Below are 27,057 nucleotides of genomic sequence, written 5' to 3' on the forward strand. Positions count from 1 at the left end.
CGTCTGGAACGTATATCGAAGGGCGTCGCTGCGGCACTGACTCTGTTAACAAGGATCCCCTTCCCCTCTTGGCGTCCTTTTTTTCTCTCTCTGGGTACAACGGGAGATCCGGTCGTTGCCCGAGACGGGGAACAACCAAGACACCGGGGGGAGCCAGAAGATCATGCCTGTTTCAAGCAGTGAGCCGGCCATCCGGTACGATTAGAAAGCAGAAATAAGGTCTAGTTTGCTAGTTAGCTGAGATTATTGGCGCATGGAAGAGTAGAGTACGGTCATGGTCTGCGATGCGATATGCCGACCTCACGTTGACGGTTACCGCAACAAACGGCGGAGATTGGGGGCGCACAAATGCTGAATCGCATAGCTTCAGGATCAATTGAGATCGACCGTTACTCCAACGGCAGTCGAGAAGAGCGCAAGCACACGAAGACTGTGGCATGCGATGCTTATTCGCGGCCCCTGGGAGACCGGGCGAGCACAGGGCTCAAAGCCCCTCCTCGCACTTGGTTCGAACTAAAAGCGACTAACTATCCGTTTATCCACCAGACTCTCTCCATCTATCGATTACGATCCCAGTCTCCATGCTCTCGCCAGCGGAGCCGTCTTTCCGTGTAACGGGCTAGGAACGCTCTGTTCGAGTCCCCTGCGTTTACTCCAAGAGTGTCTAGTCTATCTAGGCTATCTATCCGCTGGTGGAGTTCTTGCGCCAGCATCTCGACGCCAGGGCCGCTATACGCCGCGATGCTGAACCATCTTCGATCTCGACCACCGCCCCCGCCGGTGGCTCTGATAGGATACTCAACGCGTACCTGCTTGTCTGTGACATGGCGGTAATTTTGATCCAGATTGTACGTCTGCTTGGGGCCTTGGGTAGATGGAACACCCTGGTCCAAGCCCCCCCGGTCTGTCCACGGACACAATGGCCTCGTGCACTGGGACGCGCCTCAGAGCGCTCTGACAGCCGGTGCAGACAATTATATCTCTGCTCGTTGCCCTCTCCTGCCCGGGCTGCTTTCCCCGCATGGGAGACCCCGGAGGTTAACATTGTTGAGGGATCAATTGCGCTGACTGCGACGCTCTGCGCGCGGTATCTACGCGCAAGAACGGCCACGATCAGCCTGTCCCAAGAGGATCATGCGAGTCCTCTACGACATTGACACGCAACACCCAGGAGCGAACGACCAGACCTGACGTTGGGGAGCACACGATGGCGACGCAGGCGAAGAATGGGCTCTGCCCGGCTCCATTCCTGCAGGAGAGTCTCTTTCCCGAGACGGGTGGATGTATGTGCTTGTCTACAGGGTCATATTACTGGGCTCGGATGCTGACTGCCTCCAGTCATCGACGGACGCTTCTGCGAAACGACTCAGACGGCCCGGGGCGCAGTTTCTTGCTGTCTGCCATGCCCATCGTCAGACTGGAGATATACAGGTAGGATAGTGCCAATGCGACGTTACAACGATGTGCCACGGCTGACAATACGCTCTAGATCTGAATAGCAATACAAAAGTAGCGAGTTGGCTGAACGTCGCAATTCTCCCGCTCAGCATATTTCTTCTCGCCTCGTATGCTGTCCTTCCTGCAAAATGGACGCATCGCCACTATTTGAGTATTTGCTTCACCCTGGGCATCTGTTTTATGGAGGTATATACATCACAATCTTGCGTTTACGACCTAAGCTAACATCATGGCCTGCCTTTAGCTTGCCTTCATCATCCCTCTTGGCTCTAAGCCAAATCAATGTTATAATGAAATTACACCCAATGATATGAGATCGGACCTTTCATGTGCTTTTACGGGGTCCTTCCTCCTCTTTGGTGGTTGGGTTGTCATCATGTGGAGTATGCCAGATACCGTCCTCCTTTCTCTTGAAGTAAAATTGACTGGATGTCTGCAGGTTTCCTCCGTACCGTCGCTCTTCATCTCCAAGTCTGCTGGGAGATTCTTATCGGACCCAAGTTCATGGCAGCAGCTCTCTTGGCCGGATGGGGTATTCCAGCTATTGGTCTGGCGCTCATGCTCGTCTTTACTGGCGTGTCCTACCGCTTCGGAAATACCTGCCATATCAACCACGCCAACAGCTTGAGAGACTACTGGATTCCACTGATGGTATTCGCTTTTGCTGCTCTTTTGCTGCAGATGACCACTCTCATTTACTGCATTCATATCTATGTCAGGTCCTTTTTCGATGACAAAGCCACGACGACCAACAGCTCGGCTTTGCCATCCTACTCCGGCAGCGTTCGCAGTACTACTGCACGGCAGGCGTACAGGCGCGTGCGCAGAGTTATCCAGCTGCAATGGCGAGGAATTGCAATTGTTTTGACTATCATTGGCAATGTGATCTTCTTCGCAGTTGTCTTCATCAGAATGGATAACTCATTAAGGCTTTCGCCCGAAATGGAAAAGAAAGCAGCAGGTTGGATTGTATGTCTGGCCCTCACCAAGGGCGACCGCAATGCATGCGTGGACAAAGCCCACGGGGTAGGTCCAAATGAAGCCACCGTTCTGGCGGTACTTATTCTTCTATCTCTGAGTGGTCTCTGGAACTTCATCTTCCTGGTGCGAACTACCATGATCATGGGATGGGTTAATCTCGTGAAGGGTCTATTCAAACCCCAAAGCGAATTCGTCTCTGCTGATGCTAGGGTTAGTGTTCCGGATCCTCGATCTTACGAGATGCTGAGCTCCGGAGACAAGTCGCTGAAATCGCCGGATCCGGTTGTCACATCGCCAGACTCTGGGATGTCGTCCACGCTGCGTTTTTCTGATAGTAAAGGCCAGGAACCCGGCGATTACTTTGGACGTGACGCGAAATATACACAACCAGCCTACAGTTTCTCAGCACCCCGGCCCCCTCCCGCATCGCGTGGCAACTCTCCGGGCCACTGGGATCCTCAATCCACCTTTGCTCGTTCTACTTCTCCGTACGGCCACGACTATGACTACCAGAAGCCATGAGAAGCTTGTCCTCTCTTTCCGATCTGTTGCCATTACCTTTTCGATATACTTTGGCCATTTGTCTCGGCGCTCATATATTTGGAGCTGCAATATCCCTTCAGGTTATGGGATATCCGTTTTTATCTCGATCTAGCGTAGCCTGCGCACGCTTATTTCATTTTTCCGTCGACTATCGATCCTCTGGCAGAGCCTCTTTTTTTCTCTTTTCACTCTCCCAGCCTGGCATAGGCTGGTCAATTACATTCATATACATATGGCTGTTTCTCTATATTTGACTGTTTGCGGCATACGGGGGCGCCGGTTGTGTTTACGTTTGATTGCCCATGATAGGGCTGGGATTGGACAGGTGCTAAAGGCTATGGGAACGGGCTGCTGCAGATCCTGGAAAGATAAAAAAAAAAAAGGGATGTCGCACAGCGTCACTGTCACTTCTTGGGTGCTCGGGTTGAAGTGGGCCGAGCAAAGACTCGTGTCCTGGGATATTGAAAGCTATTCCATGTACAAACTATCACTGTTTCACCTGGGTGTACTCTACCGGACTATGATGTGCTCTCTGTTGTTATGCGATCATGTATAGACTATTTCGCATACCCTGAAAGATAACGGGTTGAAAAAAGCTTTCAGAACTTGAAACTCTTCATGTCTCTTCTTTCTGGCGCTTCAGTAAATCATCCAACCTCCGTCACAGAATTTCTAGACGAATCGGATTACTCACAGTCTCCGTTATCGTGAAAGTGATGCCTCGACGTAACCCACCTTGCATCCTCCGTAACACGCTGGGACCCTAGACCCTGATCGACATCCAGGCCCTAGAGCACTAAGTTGGTACTACGGTTCCAGTCCGGATCGAATACTCTGAAGACCTGTGGAAAATACAACCCCAACCCCAGATAAACTTGTAGCTTCTGACCGATCCAAGAACAACAATGAAAAAAGAAAAGAAAAGAAAAGAAAAGAAAGAAAGAAAGAAAGAAAAAGAAAAAAAAAAGAACGAAAGAAAAGATAACCTATGAGATCGCCATTCCGCCCGGATATTATATCTAACTTAACAAGCAATATTCATTCGAAATCTACACCGATTTATTTATTACCAGTCGCAAATCAACCCACTTTAATTATTACCTACTCGACTACCTTAGCATGCGATCCAAGGTTCTTGCTTATCGCTTGAGTTTCAAGGGGCCTCCGATCATCGATCCACCGCAAAAATGTGCACGGTTGTTCATCTGAGCCATGGATCGCGGCACGGAAGTCGTGTCGTGTAAGACCTACTCTGGAGTCTGTACGAACAGGGGGGGATCAAAGATAGTAATAATATGTTAATTACCATAATCCATGTTGAAATTCTAAGTTTAGCATTATTCATAAGGGGTTGGTTTCCTTCCTCGCCGCTCTGACGTAGATAGTTAACTACTGGGGTTGGTATTGCTCTACGTGCTTACTCCGAGAGTAGTTAATAGGGGATAGGCATTTAGAGAAAGGGAATCGCGCATGGGAGAGGCAACTTGGATCATTTGATGTCGTTGTGAGGATTATTGTAGATATCTAGTTAGTTAGTTATTCCAATTGGATGAGTTATATAAGAGAGATATTATCTATAGACTACTACTACAAGCCCGTAGGAGATGGACGACACGACACGACACGACGCACCTTTCAAAGAAAAAGCGCGTGGAGTTCGTGTGTCCCTGACCCAAAGCCTGGGCTCTGCAGGGACCCTGAATGTTAACCGGATCAAACCGAAGTCATAAGTGAAACTATTATTACCATACTTATGAAGCTTGGCACGGAATCGGCCCACTGAGTCCCTATTATTGCGCTCGGATCTGGACTAGATACCAATAGTCGATACTTACAGTCGCATGAATATGTATCCGTATTATCTCATCAGGGATGATGTCCCCAGTCAGGTTTAACATTAGTGAGGAATTATTCTATTCATAAGCCTGGTACGCTATCATTTTGAAAGTATAGGGGGCATATCGCGTTATCCAAGCGCGTAGAATAGTAACAATAATTAACATGATGTACACTCATTATTATAATAATAATAATAATAATATGTATCGTTTCGCCAAACCCAACAGCCCTAGAAGGTTCGGTGACATAACCAATCGAGTGATGGGCCCAGAAGTTCGTGACGGGATGCACAGCCCGAGATCCTAGTCTAGGGCTGCTCTTAGCTGGTGGAGAAGAATAGAATTTCACGTTGGGCTTCTGTTTGAACTAAAAATTTAGTCAGGTCCAAAGTTACTGTGCGGGAAACGAACGGGGTCCTCTGTTCTTATCCTTGGATTTTGTATTATTTTACCCATCTCTGCGGGAATGATCCATCCCGTTACGGATCTGATAGAGATTCTTTTGATGTTTCTTTGATTGGCCCTAATAATACCCGTGGTGGGAAGCGGGAGTTTGTTTGGTTCTGCAGTTTGCTCTACTTAGTTCTTTTCGATGATGTCGCTGATTTCTTGAGTTGTCGGCCTAACAGATACACGTACTCGTCAAACATGAGTATACTCTATGCGCAGGCAGTGCTTCCTCCAGGTATCTAGGACGCCAATGACAGTGCGAAGTGAACTGAAGAGTGGACTTGACGCAGTAGACGGTCGATTGATTCATCTGTTCATCCCCTGTCATCTACATAGGGAGACTCTCCCTTATCAAGCGCGTCTATCCTTGGTGCCCGAAAGTTTGTAAAAGCCCAGAAGGCGACTTTGCAATCTTCGTCCACGGAAAAGTACAGACTCATGAGTGAGAAACCCTGTAAAATACAGAGTAGACTTTAACGGCCACCCGTCTCAACCGAATCCACGAAGTATACTATGGTACCATACTTGCTAGCAGCGGCTTCTCGCCGAGACGATGCCAACACGAGAATGGTGGACCCACGTGTGAGAGATACTACGCGGCAGCGATTCTTCTAGCAATGTTCGATATTCTTCTCAACTGGAGCTTTTTTTCCTTCTTTTTATCTTTTGTCTTTCGCGATCCTTGGAGTTGGGGGTGGCAAGATGTGGGGAAAGGGATAAGTATGGTACTTTGAGAAATTCGTTACTCGACCGTTACCTATCACTATCACTATCACCATCTGACGACATCTGCATTTATGCAGGTCCTCTTTCCTTCAGGCCGTAAAATCCCTCGTTAATGCAGAGGAGATTGAAAAGCAGATTCAGACAAGAGGAACCAAATCCTGCAGGGGCCCCTAGCATGCATGAGGTAGTCAGCCATGCAATCCGTGCATAACTACGGAGTAGAGTACCGTATTCAACTGCGATCCGAAGATGTGATGCGACGTCGATTTGAATTTGAGGTCCTCGACAGACAAACGGCGGCATCTACCGCCAAATTGCAGATGAAAAAGAAACATCGTTCGTTATATTACAACCGGCCCAGTCCAGGAAGATCCGAGGAAGTGATTTATCATTGAGGCTTAGGCTTACGGCGCACGAGCCATGTTCACCTGCGTAAGTATCCGCATGGCGTGTTTCAGAATAACTCTACTAATAGATGGTCTCCCTTCAAAGTTCGACTATGCGGGAATCTACCAGACCCATTTCACGTCCCCGGCACTAACACAAAAATACATACTCGTCGCTGTTCCGGGACCATAGCGGTGGGATAAGCCTAGAGTCCTGGGTACGTAACATGTTTCAGACTCAACCAGCTACAATGGTAATAGTATACGAAGTAGCACGGACTTATTTTGCATCATGCTAGGAGTCCTGTAAATTGGGACGCGTGATGAACATAGATATAGTTATACGTTACCGTACTGTATGTCATCTCATCGCTTAACCTACGATTGCTAGATGCTGGTTGAATGCGCTGCATTTTACCCTTGCAAGACTGACGAGATTATAGGCGCAGAGCTAACAATTAGTAACTATGCGCATAATAATATAATCCCGTGCAGTGCAGTTTCCAGACATTGCTGTTATACGTTATTTTCCACCGTCAAAGATGGCATCGAAGAAGTAGAAATCAAAATGCGAATCTTGAAATTTAGCTTGCATTTGAAAAACATGATTAATTCCCATAGGAATAGCATTTATCATTCATCATATAATATAAAAATCGCCATATATTCTTTCGCCGGAGAGCAAAGTAAGCCAGCCTCCTTCCACTACGCGAGATGACGAGCTATTAAGGAGATTTACTCTCTTTGAAAAATATAAATCTTATTAATTTTCTTTTTTTCTATTTTTGGTATAGTTAGAGGTTCTACTCGCATTCCTTTGGAGTAGTCTCGGACTCTCGATTAGTGGTTTAGCTAGGCTATCGTGCTCCGCATTATCAGTAATTGCCCAAAAAGGGAAGTCCACTACGTACCTAGTAATCGACAGCGCAGTATATATATATATGTACTATGCACAATAAAAGGTATGAACATGTGTAATGAAACGAAACATTTATCAATTCGATATAGCACTTAACAGCAATTACGAGAAAAGACATACTAACTAGACCCATTTTCAACCGGGTCATTACACAAACTCATCGCTAGAGATACTACACTTTCTCACTTCTTCCAGTCCCCGTCCGTCACTATATAACTATCCTATAATGCGACTTACACTAAAATACACGAAACAGATAACACGCTTGGATTGTCAAGAGTAATTATCTCCCGAAACCCGATTTTCTACCCTCAACTAACCTTGGTGGCCAGCAACGTCCAGGCGGTCCTCATCGCTCAGTTCTCATTGCCTTTAAGAACTTCTGTCGCACTGAGATTTCTTCGTTCTGTGTACCATCTACATACTACAGTCTCACATTATCTAATTAGAAATCTAGTTTTAACTACTTCTAAGCCACTGCTGGACTTACTTATCACTATGATATCCTACAATCACATGCTCCGCCATCACCAGGGCGTGGTAGCATTGCGCTCAATCTCGCGTATCTCTTCTTCTTCTCGACCATTCTCTCAATCGTCTCGATCCTTCAACAAATTCTCCGTCCGCGTGTCAGGAACAGGTCGCGGCGTCGCTCAGAGCATCAAAGCCGATGGTCATCCACACCTCATCCAGACCGATGCCTACAAATTCTTCGAAGGCCACGAGAGTGCACCCACCCCACTGGTTTATAACCTCGGCAGTCTCGGATCCTGCACGCAAGTTGCCGGCTCACTTGTCGCGAAGAGCCTCGGTGCTAAGCTGGGAGAATGGAACGTTACAGTCAAGGGTGATCTCGATACCGGAGTATTGGCGGAGGGAAAGGATGGGAATGGAAATTGGGAGAGCATAGAGGTCAATGTGCGTGTGCAGACGGATATCGAGGATGAGAATACCTTTAATAAGTTTGTGAGTGAGACGGAGAGGCGATGTCCGATCATGCAGTTGTTTAAGCAGAGTGGGACGAGTTGGAAGAGTAACTGGGTGAATGAGAAACTGTAAAATATGTATACTACGTTCCATGGAGGTGGGATTCAATGCAGGATACACCTATTATAGAGAATAGCTTAAGATAAACAGAAACAAAAGGGAATGTCCGGTTGAGGGTAATATCTATCCGGTACTCATACGCAAATGTAGACAATCAAGCATCAACCTCAGTTGGAAACCCCTTCCACGCTTGAGGCACGTTTGCCATTCTCAGCCAGTACCCTCCCTTGCCGTCTTTGGTTGATATAGAAAATGGCACAAACTGCAAGCACATAGCCAGTGGAGCCCACGGCTGTACATATATCACCTTCGCTTCACTACCTGTTGTTGAAGCGCCCCGAAAATCCAGTTCGCAGAATGGCATTGCCGTAGAGGACGAGAGAATCGGCACTCGATTGAGATCAATATCGGGTCCTCCCATCGTGACAAAGTTGGTTAAGTTGTTTTCGAGGAATTTCAGAGCTCTATAGATTTCTGATGGCGTTCTCGCTTGGTTGACAGCTCGTCGAATGGTGAGCGCATTCTGGGCAAGAGAGTCCTGTTGCAGCTTGCGCAGAGAGTCGAAACGGATCAAACGTGCGTAGACGGTGTGACGTGGGCAGGCTTCATTATCTGGCAGAGATGGAAGAGCGAAACGCCAGTTGAGGGAGTAGTAGAAGTTTATGGGACGGTTGTCGGGTGTCGAATTTTGATAAGAGCACTATTTTGGTTATTATATATTGTAAAAAATAATGAGATATGATATTGAACCGTATTTCAGCGATCTGAAACTTACTTTCAAGAACCAAGCGGTGAGTATATCCTGTTTAGTCAACCCTGCGGCAGCATGTCTCGTTTCATCGACCTCTGCTAATTCCTTGACAGCGTGCTGTCGAGCATCGTCGATCCATTTCTTCGGGACATAGACATATCGCTCTTCTGGTGTCTCAATGATGCCCATTACCCTTTTCGCCCCTTTCCACAGCATGTGGGAAGCTGTAAGTAGCGTAGATACCAACCCAACTCGATGGCCGTCAAAGTCTAGCACTGGGTCTCTGGGGTGTGCCTCCATGACAGGGACCGAGTTCGACATGGGATCATATCTTTCGTCACAAGAAAGTATAAGGGTTGGGATAGGCTTCCCAGAGACCAGCGCTGCATATGTTTTGATGATGTCGAACATACCTTGACTGTCAACGAAGTAATGCGGACAGCGGAAGCCTAGAAGCGTCACATCTTGCAATGATGTTATCCTTAGTGTGAATAGAGGTTCTGATGATTTGTTCGATGGCGCATCGAAATGGAACAACGTATCAGGGATGCTCGAGTTGGCAGAGAACACCAGTGGTGAGCTAGGCTGCCGACTTTCACAGTCATACAATATTGGCAAACTTTCTCTGCCTGTACGATTCAACATGCGGCTTTTGACGTCGATATTCTTTCCGATACTAAACGAATAGGGTTTCGTCTATGATACTAACAGATTAGCTCTTTCAAATACTTTGAGAAAAATGCTGTACTCATGACTTATTGTTACTTTTTTGCTCATAAAGCCTCCGAGTATAGGCCAGTGACAAATGAGTTCTTCTGCCTTCTGTTTCAGCAACGTAGTGTCGAGGGTGTCGTCGACGACAACGCCAAAATATAGAGCCAGATCTTGGACGATAGGATAATTGGTTTTGATAGTGAACGAGTTGGGTGGTTCATGACTATTTGCGGAAGCCATGGTCCCGACTTGAGTGTTTCAAAGTCGATAATGATCAGTATCTTTCAACGTCCCAAACGAAACGTCGAGGAAAAGCCTCCCCAGTGTGAAAACTGGGAGACTCACCTCTTCTAATAGCCCTGTGAATTGCGATAAAGGTGAATAGAAAAAAGGAGCGTCTTGCTTTAGATTGAATGCATTGGCGAGAGATGTCAATCAGTGGAGTCCGGCCCGTCGTCCCTACCATCACAAAGAAAATCCCCAGTGCAACTACTGACCGCCAATATTCACAAAGTACCTTTATCAGCGAGGCACTTTTTAATGCCAAAATCATTATTGAATAACTCAGTGCATCAAAATCTGTGCATTGGGAGTCCCGAATCTGTTGAAAATGACTGCAGCAATCACTTCACGAGTATCCTTGAAGGGAACGTCTTCTTATACCCAGTAAGGAAATTTTTGCGTCTAATATTGCTATTACCGTCCGAAAAGCAGGCCTATAACACCCGATGATCATTATAACTAGTCAGTACGCTATGTAGCTGACCAGTAGTATCCTAATTAGTGACACGATGCTTGAAGCCGCCGATGCTCGACTCCAGGCCCCGCACACTATCAAGCAAGCTCAAGAGACCAGCCTTATTAGAACATTGCTCGAATACCAGTGCACTAGATGAAACTCCACCATATTGCTACTATAACGGGTTCTTAAACGCGTAACCATGTGTTAAAATTGGCCGGCAACGGAAGAGTAAGCCTGCTTATGCATGCATACCGATCCTCGCGCCGGCTTAATATCAAACCATGCTTATTTACTAGCGCTGACATCATCTTCTTTACTACCAATCGTCGGCTTAATAGAACGTATAATAGGTGAAATATGCACATAGGACTCTGATCAAAACAGTTCGGGCCGTTAGTCGAGTATGTCTTGCTAAGAATAGCTAAACCGGTGATCCTGTCAAGCGCTTCCAACTCGCATTTCTCTCACTAAAATTTCTTTTTGGGTACGGATTATGATTTGAGGAATAAGGTATTAAGCTTAGGGACAAACATGCATTATCTCTGTAAGATAAACTTGGAAGGAGACTAGGGAGATAGCCTGCACTGGCTAGACTCGAACAGAGTCAGCGCCACTGTAGGACATAGTTATCTGAAGTTTTACTGTTAACCAACAGCTTCTCCGAGCCACTCAGAAACTATACACCATAGGGCACACATACAATATCAGAGTTACTGTATAATCAATAACACGAGCGCGACCTGCGTTTTTCTTGTAGGCTTTGGCAGCGCAGAACCACGGCGACTCGGATGCCTTTCAGAGAAAGCTAAACAGTTCATTTCGGCTTTTTCAATTCCTATTTGACATTCAGCTCTTCAGATATTGACAAAAATGCCTCATTCCGTCTATCAAAAAGAGTTACACGGAATGTCTACCAATGTCTACGTTCAAAACTTATGTCGGGTTTATTACTTTCCTCTACTGGCACTAGGGTGATAGGTCTCTTTGAATTCGCTGAATTCGCTTCCCATAGGATTCAAAGCATTAGCTGTCGGTGCATATAGATAATAACCTGGACTGTGGATGTTAAGAGCATATCTAACAGGATTCTCTTATACAAACTATTCTATCCCTGCATAGGCTTTCGCCCCACAATAGATCCAGTAAGTATACGAGGGATCACGCCCTTTTCAAAAGCAGCGGCAGTTCTGCGCTCGAACTCCCGTACCTTTTGAGTGAGCTCCTCTTCTGAAAGACCTTTTCTCTTGAGAACTTCCACCAGTAAAGTTCTTATCGTAACTGCATACCACTTTCTTGCCAATTCAGTTGCGTCTGGTTCATTCAAAGAAGAGTATTCGGCAGATGCGACGTCCTTCAGTCCGAGCTCCTCGAAATGCTCTTTAATCAGAAATGGCAATCGGTCACTGAACCCCATGGAAGTTGCAAAGTCGTTTATGATACTAAGATCTGGTTCAAGTCCAGTGTGCGGGACGTTGAATCCCACCTCCCCTGTGCGGAGGTCATCCCATTGGATGTATCCTCCTGGAGCTATAATAACAGCCATTAGATTGATGGACGGAGTAGTTGCTGCGATAATGGCCATTTCACATACCAACTATCTGTATTATATTGAAAATAGCCTGCTGGATCTGCGCTGGTGTCAATGCAAACACCAAAAGCCTTACATGAACGAGGTCGAATAGGTTGTGAAATTGCTCGTCGAACGGACGAGTGACGTCATGAATGGACAGCGTTATGTCCTTGAGATCAGAGGGATATTGGGCATCGCTGATATCAAATCCGTGAAGATATCTCTTTCCGTTGATACCGTTGGAAGCAGTGGCGTAGAAGTCCTGTAGCTCACGGAGCCAAATTCTATGAGAGAGATGTCAGCGCCATTGCCCTAATTGTCGACATCGACTAATGCACTCCTACGCAGTTCCAGTGGCGATATCGGCAACACTTTGGATCTTTTCCAAAGGTAGTTGGGGATGAGCTATGTGACTACCCATGATCTTCTTGAGTACGTCATGTTGGAAGTTGAGCCTGTGTGGTTGATTAGCACCCTGACAGGAAAAGAAGAAACGATGTAACATGAAAACACTTGTCTCAGACTGAACACATACCGTTCAGTCTCGGCTTGGTCACGGTTTCTGAGCAGATAAGCTTCATCTTGGTTCGAAGACATGGTCATACGCAAAGTATATGTTTCTGGCGGGTAAGTTGAAAGAGACTTGATCGAGTCTACCGCTACAATAGTGGAAGCGTTCCCAAGTATTATATATGTTGCTCCCGAAATGCTGACGATCTATTTCAGGAGATTTAGCATAACTCAAAGGTCGATCAAGCTTGGGCTAGTCTGCGAGCTATATGAATTCTATGAAGCAGATGCGCGAGACGATTTGCTAGCTCGCGATATGTCGACACTGATTCGCTGCGTTTGCAGTAGCTACAGCAATGGGTTTCCTCAGTCAGTGGAGACGGGGTTGATCCTATCCAAAACTCGTGCAGGGGTAGAAGTTCCTGGAATCTGATAAGGCCAGGGAAGCGGACGAACGTCAGTCCGTTGATCAGTAATTATTTAGATATGCAGTTAATAACCTCGGAGCTGTCAGTTCGGAGCAAGAATTGAGACTCGGCTATTTTCTATCTGCAGTTAGTCTAAACATGGTAGAAAATCCATCGCTTGGGCATCCATATAGTACCAGAGGTCGTTCATGCAGGTGATATGAGCGCCTGTCATAGCGATGTTAATTAATACTTGGCGAATAAACAGATCAGCTGTTTAGATACTTTTAAATATACTTCTGCTACATTGGATTGATATAGGTGCCAGATGCGATAATAAACGTAATAACAGGCATTATCCAGATTCAAGGATGACGTTATAGGTAAATAAAAATATGAGACATGTAGTTTTCACGACATCCTCAACGTTGAGCACAATAAGCTAGCTAAACCCTACATGATTTCTGACTGCTCACAACTACCATACAGCTAAATTCATTTTGCCTACCCACCGCTGTCCATCAACATCAGCGTCAGATACGCTCACGGTTCACACACCGTAAAAATACACCAGCTCGCTGTGTCTAATTAAATCTTATCAATAGCGCTTCTATTCCTGAGGCACAGAGCTACTGATTCTGCTTCTAGGCCGTTCATATTTCTAAGATTGGCCACAGTGTACAGTTGCTATAGAGCAGATCCGCTTCAGAACTCACTCTTGCCACGAGATACAAAAACCATACTCTAATATGCAATAATATATAGTATGCTCTGTGACAGGATTCCAAACCGTGGTTCTGCTATAATTGCTCCGAGTGCTCCTTTGTATTTTGTAGCAAGAGAGGGGCAAACCCTTCGGTTGGTCTTGTGAGGACGAAGTTGAACTTGCTTTCTAGACTGCAGGAGTGATGGTTCGAGAGACTGCATTATAGCCCGATACATGAGCTCAAATCCTTCGCAGCGAACACTTTAGATATGATGGGTCACTTCTTTCACTGCTATACAGTGATATTGTGACTGATTACTTGAGCCTCCCTACGATCTAAAGAACCACTCTCGGGATACAGTCGGGGATGTGTAGTGTATGCAGACAGGTTAACGATCTTATACCGAGATCTTTCAAGAGAAGATGGAGACAAGATCCCACATATCCTAAAACAGATATCTCAGTACCGAATTTCTGTGACTGTATGTAATCTGTACTACCCGACCTATCCCGGGTAGGACATACCCCAGTCTCTCATATATTCACTCTCTTATGACAGTTTCTAATATAATCTAATCCGCATATCTCCTATAGGATAATATGCCGACATAGTTCTTAAGAGAACATACCTATCCCCCTGAATAAATCATGAATCTTTACTTAAGATACTCGATCTAAGAGATAACTATTAGTAGCTTTTTTTAGATTACTATTAGGCTATAGATAATTAAATTAGCTTCTAATCTATTTAGTTCTTGATCTCCCGCAAAATCAGTAATAATATATTAAGCCTATTGGCTATTGGCGCTTAAAAGCTGGATAATACTATAATAGTTTATATTTTTATATTATAGAGAATTATTTTTTATCTTCTATACCTCTATATTATCTGCTTAAAAGCTAAGGGATTGGATAGATCTACTGCTATGATATAGGCCACCCGCCACTTATCTCGCTCGTAGACGTAGAAAGTAATCTCAACAGTGCTACTTGAGTGGGCTTTGGGGGGGCTCAGTTTCAATCAAAGGAAGTAAAAGTCTAGGCGGCTAAGGCTTATTAGCTATAATATTGCTGCTGTTCCTGCCAGGATCTATTAATATTTCTTAAGCCAAATTTTGGAAATTATATTGTGTTGGTGGCTAAAGCTAAAGCTTATGGCTTGCTGAGTTATTGATATCCTTTAGAGAGGATGGTTAAAGCGAACTTGGGGATTTATAGAAGTTCTTTCTGGTCTATGCTCCACTATCAATGGAGCGGAAGGGAAGCCGAGAGATTCGTCTCCCAAAATGTTGTCGACGGCTAGTTTTTGATTATTACTTTACTAACACCGTCGCATTTACAGATAGAGGTTCTTAGATCGAATAGGCATACGGATACAAAGGCAATGTAACCCTCTGCTATTAGGCACACTTAGGACCATTTCACATGTTCAGAGGACCACCAGAATGCATTAAAGCTGATGTTACAGCGCACCATTTATCTCTGAGGAGGCATGCTATTGTCCTCTTTATCCTTATACGGCCAATTACGCCAACAGATCTCCTGTTGGTCTGCCTCTGCTTGCCTAACCATTTCCATTCGGAACTGACGATTGCCCTCTACTGCCCGCTCAAAATTGTCCGGCTCGGTGCCGCCTTCCAGGTCGATATTGAGGTGTTCTCTAACCCGGGACAATAGCTGTTCCGACTCGTTCCATTCCTGCGATTCTGCTATAGCTGCCTCTCGTTCTTCATCGCTGAACACAACCGGACAAACTGCCGAGGAAATTTTGCTCCATATCGATGGAGTCGTAATGCCTACTAACGCAGCACGTAGATTGATTACGTCTGCGTCCCAAGGGTACCCTGTCTGGCGAAGGAGATACTGCAGCATTCCGAAATGAGGAAGTTTCAAAATATCCATGTGTTGGTCGTTATATATACCTGTCGCGGCTGTGTAGTAGAGGTTGGCCTCTTCTAAGCGAAAAATGGCTCTGGATTGTCTCTGTTCGTCGATACCCATCTCGTCGAAATGATCAGGGAGAGATGGAATCTGCAGACTTTGAGGCCGGGAGTAGTCATGCTCACAAAACGCGGGATAGCCTGCTTGCATAAAGCGCGGGAATATCACAGAATCCTGCCAATCAATGATACTGACAATTTTGGTGGATCCAGGTGCCAATAAAATGTTACTCAGACTCAAATCGGGGTGTCTTAGTGTCGGAGCGCTAGAAGAACCCGGTGGGATTAAATAAGGCGCCAACTGTAGGAATCGCGAAAGTAACGAGCTGTGCTCGGAGGGATGAATGTCATAGTTAGTTGGTAGAAGGAATGTCTGGCGAGGCTGAGCTTTGGCGTGATGCTGAATGACAGCCATCTCTCGGCGAGCCGCGGAGGTAACACAGTCCACGGTTGAAAGCCCTACGGCAATAATTAGCCCAGTTCACGTCGGTTCTTTTTCTAAAAAGCCAGAGAAAAGTAGGAAGGGAGAAAAGAGAACACCTACAGGGCCCACGGTCAATCTCTGTTTTGCTTCGTTCGCCATGCCAAAACTGCCGGGCAGACACAGGGCCGATAACAAAATTTTCTATGGTTGGTATCTGGGTTTCCGTGTCAAGGTCCTTCTTGTAATATAAGCTTCCATACGCAGGAAAATGGAAATCAAAAATTTTCCTCTCTATATCTGCGATTTGTGCCATGACGTCTTTCACCTCGTCGGTTGTGAGGGATAACCACCGCGAGGCAAGACTCTCCCCCTCTACCCGCTCCATCAGAATATACTCTGCTCCGACAGGATTGTCCGATTTTGCTGAATATGTCAAGACCTCCGGCACCGGCAGTTTGAGAACAGCTCGCAAAAAATCCATCGTCGCCACCTCACTGGCGGTGGTGTAATGCGGAGGCCCGGCAATGGGAGTGGGAATTCGTGCAATCACCTCACGACCATTCCTTGCTCGTAGACTAAACACTTTGTTGAAGCCTCCCTCTGCAAGCTTAGAAATATCAGGGCAATAGTCTTGTTGCAGTGCTTCGCCGGCAATCCGTTGGAGCTCTGTTGGTCGAAACTTGACGAATCGTTCGTTTAAACGGTCGGTCTCGTTGAATCTAACTGATATTCAGTAATTGAGACCGGAGACATCATAGAATTAACTTACATCCATCGTCGTGATGTATGTCGAAAGAATTCCTCGTGGAGTGCTGGTGGGCTGGTGGATAAATGATGGCGGGATGAAACAGATATAGCAGGCTGTCCAAAACAGACCCACGGTTTGCAGAAACAGGGGATGTGTGATACACTCCTAGCAATGGTGAGTCTCTGAGGAAATGTCACCATTATTCAAAAAAATAATATGAGAGGCAAAACATTGGGCGCACAAAGACGTTGACGGGGATGGGGTTTACTTGTAAGTTGACCACTGAAGGTGGAGCTACATTTTCTCTAGTCGGCTGGGGATGAGATAGGTAAGGTCAGCTTAATTCCCCGCCTTCACCTTCTATGTGATCCACAGACTGGTCACGGTGATCTATTATTAGAAAGTTTTATCCAACTAACTAAAGGCTAGATCTACTGATCTGAAGGGCCTTCAACTCTGGTCTACAGGCGACACAACATAAGGACGAAGAAAGAATTAAAGAGGAAGGAAGGAGCATGAAAAAAGCTAATGAATAGATCACTCATTAAAGCCTAGACGCATTGAGTAAATAAACGGCCGTGCGTTTTCCCCACTTGACAAGTGTGGTCGGCAAGGTCGAAGTAGAACCCGATGTTTTTTTCAAGTCCCGTTGAGAAGTCGGGAATGTAGTTTTGCCAGCTCCAACGGTAGGCCTAGTAAATTTCTGGAAAGCAACATTGACCTTTTGCGGATTCAAGATAACATCGACCGCTTTCTTTCCAGAGTTCTTTAACCCAGACATGACTGAGAGACTAAGTTAGTCAGCACTGATAAACTAAAATAAAGGAACTTGACTCACCTAGGCTAGAAATTGGTATGTAATGAGGAAGGAAGATTCTGTGGCAACCGAGAGAAATGACTATCAGAGATCTAATTCTACAATCTATGAGCATGAACGAGCTCCAATTTATATGTCTGGTTTCTACTAGCTAGGATCGTTGGCAACTGAAAAAGAAGGGAGAGCAATCCTTCACCCAGATATGCACTGCAAGAGGTCTGCTTTCCAGGGATTGATAGGCTCTTGTTTCTCGACGCATGAATTTGGCCGCAACACATGGAGTTTTGATGGAAGTCGACTAGACGACTAGACCAAAAAGGAGAACTCCTTAGAGGTCTGGTCCTAGCTGGATCTAACAAGTTTCATTCAGCACGCGGCTAACAGGATGTTTAGCAAGGGGGTGTAGACCTAACCAATGAATATCATTATTTGTAGTGAGCTTTGTAACTGAGTAGTTGAAAACAGCATATATAATACATTAATTCTGTGCATTTTACAAGGATGGTCAGAATCCTGTCGCTAATTGCGATAACATATTCTCTCTAGGTAGATTTCGGATCGCGAACAAGGTCTATATACCTGGGAATAGATTTGCTATAAGGCATGCCGACAGTAGCATGTAGAAAAGATGGGCGTCAAGCAGCCAGTTATAGGGGACCATATTTGAGATAGATAGCATACAAGGCAAGCGGAGGTTGATAAATGTCAAGTCTCATGTGCACCCGAACCCCGCATATCAAAGATCTCCCACAAGACTGTCAGCTTTGCTCCCTTTTCAAACTTCATTTCGCAGATAATCAACTTTTCGATTCTAGATCCAAATCTTTCTGTTCTTAGCTTTGTAATTTCCCTGATCTCGAAAATGGGAAGTTGTGCTGAATCGGACATCGAGACGATAAGAACTACAAAAACTTTAGAAGAAATGAGCATCGACCTAAATGATAATACAGAGAGCTTCGTTTCCCGTTGCATTGCTGCTCAGTCGTTTGCGGACTATCTGACCGATTCCGATACTGATACCGAAAACTCAACCCTACCTCCCAGTAGACGTTGGGTATGGTATTGCAAACTTCCTGGTTGCCCAAACTACTACTCAGCCTGGACTTGCAAAACCAATTTCCTCCTTCACCTCTACGAGACACCAATGCATCGCGAGGACGACAACACGAAGACGCGTGAAAGTCGATGTATATTAGCAAGAAGCTGGAGGAGAGAAACTGCGTATGATCTTAGCGAGCCAAAAGAATCACCCCCACAACATAATGACTATCAATGTGGGAACAGATGAAGATGGCATACATATTTATATCTTCTCAAGAGGCGGCAGACAAACCGTTATGTGTTATGGCACAGGTTCACACGGAGAGGATTCAAGTTGCTTATCTTCAGTGTGTCATTTGGCTTTGGAGGCATTCCTTGGCCGACTTTCCCGGATCTGGTCTGTGTTCAGTTCATTTTCCATGTAGCGAACTAGCTTCCCTGTAGGCAATCATATACTCGTCTGCTATAATGGTGATCTCATCGAGGTTCGGGAATGTCAGCAGAGTCTGAGACTTCCGATATAGCAATATGACCCGTTCATCAGTGATATATAGGTGGATTGGCACGGCGGGACATCGCCGCATAGCTGAGTATGTGCAGCCCGTTCCTAGAGTGTACGGGAGAAAACCACTAATAAAAAGTGAGGAATAGGCAATAATCATAGATTCATCAAGAAAGACGAAGGCAACGCCCTATAAGAAATAATCAGTAAGGTATTATCTGGTTTACCTTGTATTATGAATTGTATTGATATTAATGATAATGGGAATACCGCAAACAGTAAGTAGGGAGTTACGCAGAGAATATTAGGCATACTAATAAAATTAAAATGACTCGATATTGCTGCTATAAGATTATGGTCAAGTTTCCAGCTATTGAAATGGAAATTAGCCAGGGTGTGCTCTTCTATTGGCCTGTTGGAGACTTTTATAAACTGGTATTTTGTGAGGAGATTGAAGTGAGAGTGAGTCCAGCTCTTATTATACGATTCCTGCAGTTTATTCTATGAGTTTTAATAAGCTGTTTAAATGTGTAGGCTGGAAGGCTCTGCGGCAGTACCTAAGGTGACTGAGTCTCAGTTGCCCGAATTGGATTCTAACAATTGCTGTGCTGCTGCCTGCTACTAGTGTTTAAGACGTTGGAAGTTCTATAACTACTAGCTTCGAGTGCGGTTTAAGAGAGGTAATCACACGCTAGTAACTCCACGACTTAACTATACTCTCTTTCCATCTGAGAAAGTCACATAACATGCCAGATGCTGCCACACAAGCCCTCTCATTGGAAAACTCCAGCGAGACTTCCCAACCTTGCGTTTCAGAGCGCTAAATAACTTGCACACCTCTCCTGCATGACTGGTGATTCTAGACGACTTCACTAAATGCGAGAATACTTATAATTTATCAGTCGTACTATCACAGGAATTAGCATAACCTACTTACCAGAAATTACTATTCTAAGAAACATATAGCACAAATTGGATACAGGTTTTAGTTTTTCTAAAATAGCAACAATGCTCCTAGAATTGTCGAGTTTGGTTTCAGGAATGTGAGTAACCTGCTTAGGATTGATTCTCGTTCTAGGAAGGACCTTGTCCATCCTGGAATATCTAGTTCTGGTCCTCTGAATCTCATATGTATGTATTTCGCGGAACCATGATTCTCAAATAATAGCTCCCTGAAAAAACAAAGAGTGGTTTTAGGACTTTAGTCGCAATTTCTATGATCAGCTTTAGTCCTAGTATCTGGAATAGAGACGCACTAAAGCCCTTGGAAGCATGTTCCCGAACAGTCGCGATCCTAGAGCCCAATCGCTATTACTACCTTCCGGGATGTGTGGGATGGTCCTCGCTTTACACTACAAAACATGGACTTCTTCTTGGCGCAATATATCTGATCGTTTCGAAGTAGGCTAGTTAATAATTTTAGATAACAGTTTCCATGTTGAAGCAGTTCCCTACGTCCGAAGATATTCCTTTTCCCCATAATTCTTTCTCACTGATTGTACTAGGGAGGCGCATTTTTGTTGAATTAGGGACAAGCCACATTCACAGCTAGTATATTGTTGCTAATCTCCTAATAGAGATGTGGAAAGTAATATAGGGCAACGCTAACGACTTTCTTCTTTTTAGTCCTGTCTTCCGTTTGGCTAGGTACTTGTTTAATCTTGTGGTTGCGGACTTCCACGAATGACTGTAGTTGTCGAGGGCTCGTGCACGCTTCTTTTTCCTTCGTCTTGCGCTCAGGCTCAGACGAGTAAATACCCCGCAGTGACATATCAGTGCTTTCTCGGTGTAGATGCTGGAGCGCAACTCAGCCCATAGGTGACTCATTACTGTGTGTCTGATCACACAGAAAAAAATTTTGGTCTTCAACAAAATTATGATGGTAGCTTATCTTGCAAGCTGAAGTTTAAAAATTAAAGCTGGTGGAGAGTTTCGGTATCCACTATCCACGCGCCGATATAGGCTTAACTATGGTAGCGGTCGAGCACGAGACCACCCTAGTGCCTATTCCTCTTCACCGGGAGTTGGCCATCGTGAGCAAAGAAAAATCTATATCGTCCCAGAGGATCCAGATCTGGAATCTTCATCGGAAGTTTGACCAGAATAATACCAGACGCCTAGCTGTTAGCTAAGAGGTATTGGTGGCCAGTCGCGTTAACCGGTGAGAAAGGAAGCTTAAGAGTTAGATCTGTGCCGAGATAGCTTTGCACATCGGACTTCTACACCCGAGGCAAATCCGACTTCTAATCCCAGCTCAATTGACATCAGGGCGTATGCGCTCAGCTATCTGTTTCTGAGAGGCGCGCACAAGCAGGGATATACCATATTCGCTTATCCTAAGGGGCCAAAAGGAGGGATTCCATCCCTCGGTGTGAAGTCCCAGGACCTGGGAAACATGGCTTCAATCATAGAAGGGCAATCGTTATCTCCTAGTTTCTCATCGCCGTAGTGCTCTTCTTCTCTGGTACTTACTCTACGTTTGAAAGGTGGCAGAAGTGCGATACCAATTTTGCTTAAACAGAGGCGCACGTAACGAGCCGCCAAGCGTAGGGTGCTCTTGACACCTCTTGGGGAGAATCGCCGAGACCATGTGTCCATCTTGGATTTAGCCATCCAACAGGAAAAAAGGGAATGCTGGATGCGCATGTGGCGGATAATTTTGTGACGTACACGGGCCAACAATTTTGTTGATCGCTGCTCGGGGTAATAAGCACTTGCAGTGCAAGTTGTGGAGAAGAAGAACAAGCGGGAAAACTGGAGAAAGGTTAAGGCACTAAACTGGGACTAAGAAGGCAGACTCACCGGCCCAGAGCCGCCACAGCTTGTTCTCTGCGATGAGATGTCTGTTTGTTGCTGAAATGGTGGTTCTGAATAATAGAGGACGCAGCTGAGATCGAGTCTCTATCCGTTCTATGAGGCAGGGGCGTCTATGACTAGGATTCCAATTAACCTTGCCAGCATGCCAGTTGCGTCCATTTCCCCAGGTCTTCTCGCGTGGCATTGTTGCTGTTCCGTGGAGTACCAAGGGTATCTAGTGCTTCTTGGCTCTGCAATTTGGTGAGCTTGATGCGCTTGGCAACAACCATCCTCGGAGAAAAAGAGCTGTATGAGCACCACGGCATATCAGCACGGTACCAGAAGAACGAGAAGAAAAAAAAAAGCACGAGAGACGAACGGCTAGCTGCGGTACTGGATCTTCCTCGTGGCCACGTTAGGCACGTTTGAGGTTATTTTTTTCTCCCCGAGCCTTGTCCGCATCCGGCTCCGAAGAAGGCATTCGGCTTCGAGTCAGAGTCAGGAAGAGCCAGCCGGTGACCGTTTTCCTCTGTAAGACTCAAGACTCAAGAGGGAACAAATCTCTGCCGTCCCGATCACGGAGACTAGACGGTGTCTCTTGAGCAAAGATCCCAGGTGCTGCGATAGGCCAGACAGGTCGCTTGTCCCCAGACTCCCCGTGGTCCTTAGGCTTGATTTACACTTTTCCCCAGTCCGGCTGTTTCTCCTCTCAATGGATCCCTTAGATCCCCTCACCACGATCGACACATCCAGCATGGCGTACCATAGGGCGTCGTCTGTCTGCTATCGGAAATCTTCCGTTTGTGCCTGGTCGTCTGCCGGGAAAGAGGCACGCACGGTCAGTCGCGGGGTGGCATAGCCGCAGGGCATTATGTAGGTATTTATCTCCTCCTCCCCCGCATCTGGTCTCCTTCGCTCTTCCCTTTCTTCTCAGCCCTGACTCTTCAGTTTGTGAGACCAGCTCGGTGTCCGGAGAATAGTTACCTACCTACCTGCTCTGGGCTCTCCTGCTGCTAGTCTCCTTCCTGGTTCCGTTGCATTATCGCTGGGATATCAGTCCATATCGACTCTCTAATCGTGCATATTATATAGGAGGACTCATCTATAGTGCAAAGATGGCAGACACGCAGGACAAGCCACAGAGGGTTGAGCTGGAGTCACCGCTCCAGCAGGAGCAGGAGAGTCAGCTCAGCCTCTCCAGCATTGGCCGGTTTCTCGTTACTCGTATTCCTACTCTCGTGCCGCCCATGCACCGGGTGCCCAACCCGATCAAGGCGCTGACGCTGTTGAACAAACAACAGTGGCTGTTTTTTGGTGTATGTCGTCTATTCCTGCGCTGTCCGCGCTCTGTATCCCCTTCGCGGAGGGCGCAAATGGCTCTCTCAACTATGCCATATCCACAGCTGACAATGTTATTAGGTAGCATTCCTGGGATGGACGTGGGACTCGTTTGATTTCTTCACCGTCTCTCTCACTGTGACTCAGTTGTCGGAGTATTTTGGAAAGTCCACCTCGGATATAACCTGGGGAATTACACTCGTTCTAATGCTTCGTTCTGTCGGCGCCGTCATTTTTGGTGTTGCTTCGGATCGGTATGGACGAAAGTGGCCCTTCATAGTGAACAACTTGCTGTTCATCGTGTTGGAGTTAGGAACGTCTTTCTGTCAGACCTATAAGCAGTTCCTGGCCTGCCGTGCCCTCTTTGGAATCGCCATGGGTGGTCTCTACGGTAACGCAGCAGCTACCGCGCTCGAAGATTGCCCATACGAGGCTCGTGGTGTAGTCTCTGGTATGCTTCAACAGGGCTACGCTTTTGGATATCTGCTGGCTGCAGCCTTCTCGCGCGCACTTGTCGATACGACACCGCATGGCTGGAGGCCTTACTATTGGTTCGCAGCTTGCCCTCCGGCACTCTTCATTATCTTCCGTCTTTGCCTGCCTGAGACGAAGGCCTTTCAGGAGCGACAAAAGGCTCGCGCAGAAATGCGTGGAGGGGTGGCAGGAACCTTCCTTTCGGAGGGCAAGGTTGCTCTTAAGCGCCATTGGCTGATCCTGATCTACTTGGTTCTGCTGATGGCTGGCTTCAACTTTATGGTAAGTCAATCCATCCTTTCAGGTTTCCTGGCTCAGAAGTGCCCGCGCTTGTTGCATGGCGTAAAATAGTCAACTAACAGCTTTCTATAGAGCCATGGCTCGCAGGATCTCTACCCCACGCTCCTCAAAGCTCAATTCAAGTTCTCCGCTGATGCAGTTACTGTTACGCAAGTTGTTGCCAACCTCGGTGCAATGACAGGCGGCACAGTCTGCGGCTGGGCTAGTGGAATCTTTGGTCGCCGCTTTTCTATCATCTTTGTCAGCATTGTTGGCGGTGCGCTGCTGTACCCCTATACTTTCGTGACGTCCAAGAGAGTGATGGCGGCCGCCTTCTTCGAGCAGTTCTGCGTCCAGGGCGCGTGGGGTATCATCCCTATCCATCTGATGGAACTGTCTCCGGGTGCAATTCGCACTTTTGCTGTCGGTACTGCGTATCAATTGGGCAACCTGGTCTCATCTGCCAGCTCGACGATCGAGTCAACCATCGGTGAGCGCTTCCCGCTGCCGCCAGCGAATGATGGCGAGAAACGTTACGATTACGGTACGGTTATCTGCATCTTCATGGGTTGCGTTTATGGATTCGTGATCCTCGTCACCCTTTTCGGGCCGGAGAATCTCGGACAACAATTCGACGTTGAGCACGACAGCGACCTTGCCGAGGTGGCTGCCACCAGAGGCGCCAGCATTGACGCAAGTGACCCAGAGAAAGGAGTTGCCGTTGACAGAGCTAATGTGACGCACTGAACTGATTCATATGAAGATATTGGTATGCACTTGGATAGCAAGAAACGAGATACCCATGAATTCTGTCCTTTCATGCAATGGATGACTCATGACAAGCTTGAAAGGGTTAGATTATATATAATGATTATTCTTCATGACCGTGTCATGTCATAATGTCACTTTGCTACAATATCAAATGATGTCGACTTTGACATAGCTTCACTTGTATCTGTTTTGCTTTGGTGATGGACCAGTGAAGGATTATCCTGTGGTCTGAAACTCAACCTTGTGGTAGTCTTCAAAACTTCATTCTGACAGGATATCGCATCCCAGTTGTAGACGCACCGCAGTAATTCAATGGTAGTTAATGCTTGACCGTATGTAGATACGCGTCACGTGATAATCAGATTGACTTCACCTGCTGTGCCCGGTTTATCCAACTGCTCACACGTACACGTTTCGCCCATCCCGGGGCGCTTAGGATACGACAACATATTCTCCTACGCTACCAGGTAGAAGGGTAGGCGGCATAATTTATCCTCTTGTTTCTCGCTGAGAAATATACATGTTGATCCCCGGAGACCTAATCTCTATCTACTACTATTGTTGATATCACACATCCGCCACACCATGGCTTCGTCCCAGAGCAATTGAAATCATCAAGCAATCAATATATCATAAACCGTACGCATCATATATTGCACAATATTATTCCACGTCCCCAAAGATAACAGTCACAATGACGGATGTCGCCCAGTCAATCGACCTGCTACCCGCATCCGAACTCCGGCCGGAGAACTACAAATTCCCCGCGGGGAAATTACAACGATGCAGCCAGTCTGGTAAAATACCCCTCGTGTTAATTGCCTGTGGCAGCTATTCGCCGCCGACGTTTCTGCATCTGCGCATGTTCTCGATGGCGTCGGACTTTGCGAGGATGAATACCGACTTTGAGGTCGTGGGTGGGTATCTCTCGCCTGTGTCGGATGCATATCAGAAGGCAGGGTTGGTGGAGGGGATTCATAGGTGGGTTGTACTATTCTGCCAAACAATTTTTTTTTCTTTGTTTGAATATGATTCATGATGTGCATCTATTCGTGGAAACCAAATGGGAGTACATCAGAACTAACAAGAGTATATATATACTACAGAATTCACATGTGCCAGTTAGCAGTCCAGACGTCTAAGTGGATCAACATAGACCACTGGGAGGCTATTCAACCAGAATATATGCCTACGGCTAAAGTCCTGGACCATTTCGAACATGAAATCAACTCTGTCCTAGGCGGGATCGAAGATGCTAATGGAAAGCGCACGAGAGCGCAGATAGCCCTTCTTGCCGGCGCGGATCTGATTGAAACGTAAGCTATACCCGACCCTAAATTCTCAAAGAAAAAAACGAAAAGACAATGAAAAGAATGAGACAAAATCTCACTTGTCCCCAAGACAAGATCCTAATGTGTTCTGATTTTGATCTGGATAGCATGTCCTCACCCGATCTCTGGGCCGAAGCAGACCTTCAACATATCCTGGGCGACTTTGGCGTCTTCGTCGTGGAGCGCGCAGGGACTGATCTCCGTGACGCATTGACTAGTCTGAAGAAATGGGAACACAATATCCATCGTATCCCGCAGGTGGTGCCGAACGAGATCTCGAGTACGAAGATTCGGACCCTGCTGAAGCAGAGGATGAGTGTGGATTATTTGATTCCGAGGGGGATTATTGAGTATATTGAGGGGAATGGATTGTTTATGGACGAGGAGGAAGCGGGGTCTGGTAAGGGGGGTGAGAAGGTGGATGGGCGGAAGTGAATTGACTACTACATGTATGGATTTATGGGGTTATACTCTAAAGAAGGAGAGGGGCGTTTGGTATGTATAATATGAATCTTTTCTCTTCTTTATTTCTTTTAGAAGGAGGTATTTTTTTTTTTTTTTTTCAGATGTTTAGAACGTACTGAGTTAGGTGTCAGGACTCTAGAAGGATAATGTATTGTATTCATAGTAATAATAACAATACACGACACTATCAAATTGCTCCATTGCTGCTCTCCACTTGATACTTACCACCAGTTAACGCTGTTAGATAGGATAGGATAGGAATCCGCTAATTATAGGTCGTACCTTTTCGAGATATGAATTAGCCATCATAAATCTCCCCACCTCAAAAGAGGTATCTGTTTAAAAAGATAGCACAAGAAAAGAAAAAAAAATCCAATAATCAG

At 46.1% G+C, this 27,057-nt stretch overlaps 8 protein-coding genes across 8 annotated transcripts; 5 read left to right on the forward strand and 3 right to left on the reverse strand.

Annotated features, from left to right (window-relative positions):
• The first annotated feature begins 1,115 nt into the window (after nucleotides 1-1,115).
• C8Q69DRAFT_278908 (hypothetical protein) lies at nucleotides 1,116-3,088 on the forward strand. Its single transcript, XM_028626890.1, has 5 exons — nucleotides 1,116-1,283; nucleotides 1,339-1,431; nucleotides 1,490-1,644; nucleotides 1,703-1,841; nucleotides 1,898-3,088. The coding sequence occupies exons 1-5, from the start codon at nucleotides 1,208-1,210 to the stop codon at nucleotides 2,959-2,961; spliced, it is 1,527 nt and encodes a 508-aa protein (XP_028484676.1). The 5' UTR covers nucleotides 1,116-1,207; the 3' UTR covers nucleotides 2,962-3,088.
• Nucleotides 3,089-7,567: 4,479 nt separating this feature from the next.
• Nucleotides 7,568-8,431, forward strand: C8Q69DRAFT_279000 (OsmC/Ohr family). The gene is made up of 2 exons (XM_028626891.1): nucleotides 7,568-7,580; nucleotides 7,644-8,431. The coding sequence occupies exon 2, from the start codon at nucleotides 7,800-7,802 to the stop codon at nucleotides 8,358-8,360; it is 561 nt and encodes a 186-aa protein (XP_028484677.1). The 5' UTR covers nucleotides 7,568-7,580; nucleotides 7,644-7,799; the 3' UTR covers nucleotides 8,361-8,431.
• Nucleotides 8,357-10,428, reverse strand: C8Q69DRAFT_279016 (hypothetical protein). The gene is made up of 3 exons (XM_028626892.1): nucleotides 9,865-10,428; nucleotides 9,124-9,795; nucleotides 8,357-9,048 (listed from the first exon to the last, which is right to left on the reverse strand). The coding sequence occupies exons 1-3, from the start codon at nucleotides 10,051-10,053 to the stop codon at nucleotides 8,503-8,505; spliced, it is 1,407 nt and encodes a 468-aa protein (XP_028484678.1). The 5' UTR covers nucleotides 10,054-10,428; the 3' UTR covers nucleotides 8,357-8,502.
• Nucleotides 10,429-11,582: 1,154 nt separating this feature from the next.
• On the reverse strand, nucleotides 11,583-12,722 carry C8Q69DRAFT_528168 (hypothetical protein; the record flags this gene model as incomplete). Its single annotated transcript, XM_028633667.1, has 4 exons — nucleotides 11,583-12,082; nucleotides 12,147-12,409; nucleotides 12,470-12,580; nucleotides 12,661-12,722. 4 exons carry the CDS (start codon nucleotides 12,720-12,722, stop codon nucleotides 11,661-11,663), a joined length of 858 nt encoding a protein of 285 aa, XP_028484679.1. The 3' UTR covers nucleotides 11,583-11,660.
• Nucleotides 12,723-15,026: 2,304 nt separating this feature from the next.
• Nucleotides 15,027-17,175, reverse strand: C8Q69DRAFT_468657 (kinase-like domain-containing protein). Its single transcript, XM_028630702.1, has 3 exons — nucleotides 16,882-17,175; nucleotides 16,233-16,831; nucleotides 15,027-16,147 (listed from the first exon to the last, which is right to left on the reverse strand). The coding sequence occupies exons 1-3, from the start codon at nucleotides 17,058-17,060 to the stop codon at nucleotides 15,225-15,227; spliced, it is 1,701 nt and encodes a 566-aa protein (XP_028484680.1). The 5' UTR covers nucleotides 17,061-17,175; the 3' UTR covers nucleotides 15,027-15,224.
• Nucleotides 17,176-18,429: 1,254 nt separating this feature from the next.
• On the forward strand, nucleotides 18,430-19,225 carry C8Q69DRAFT_468659 (hypothetical protein). Its single transcript, XM_028630703.1, has one exon. The coding sequence runs from the start codon at nucleotides 18,540-18,542 to the stop codon at nucleotides 18,963-18,965; it is 426 nt and encodes a 141-aa protein (XP_028484681.1). The 5' UTR covers nucleotides 18,430-18,539; the 3' UTR covers nucleotides 18,966-19,225.
• Nucleotides 19,226-22,952: 3,727 nt separating this feature from the next.
• On the forward strand, nucleotides 22,953-25,220 carry C8Q69DRAFT_279060 (sugar transporter family protein). Its single transcript, XM_028626893.1, has 3 exons — nucleotides 22,953-23,332; nucleotides 23,436-24,110; nucleotides 24,201-25,220. Exons 1-3 carry the CDS (start codon nucleotides 23,132-23,134, stop codon nucleotides 24,852-24,854), a joined length of 1,530 nt encoding a protein of 509 aa, XP_028484682.1. The 5' UTR covers nucleotides 22,953-23,131; the 3' UTR covers nucleotides 24,855-25,220.
• A 68-nt stretch (nucleotides 25,221-25,288) lies between these two features.
• Nucleotides 25,289-26,818, forward strand: C8Q69DRAFT_468666 (hypothetical protein). The gene is made up of 3 exons (XM_028630704.1): nucleotides 25,289-25,859; nucleotides 25,985-26,194; nucleotides 26,317-26,818. Exons 1-3 carry the CDS (start codon nucleotides 25,573-25,575, stop codon nucleotides 26,642-26,644), a joined length of 825 nt encoding a protein of 274 aa, XP_028484683.1. The 5' UTR covers nucleotides 25,289-25,572; the 3' UTR covers nucleotides 26,645-26,818.
• The last annotated feature ends 239 nt before the right edge of the window (nucleotides 26,819-27,057 follow it).

This window comes from Paecilomyces variotii (genome assembly GCF_004022145.1).
Source record: "Paecilomyces variotii strain CBS 101075 chromosome Unknown C8Q69scaffold_6, whole genome shotgun sequence".
Classification (NCBI taxonomy): Eukaryota; Fungi; Ascomycota; class Eurotiomycetes; order Eurotiales; family Thermoascaceae; genus Paecilomyces; species Paecilomyces variotii.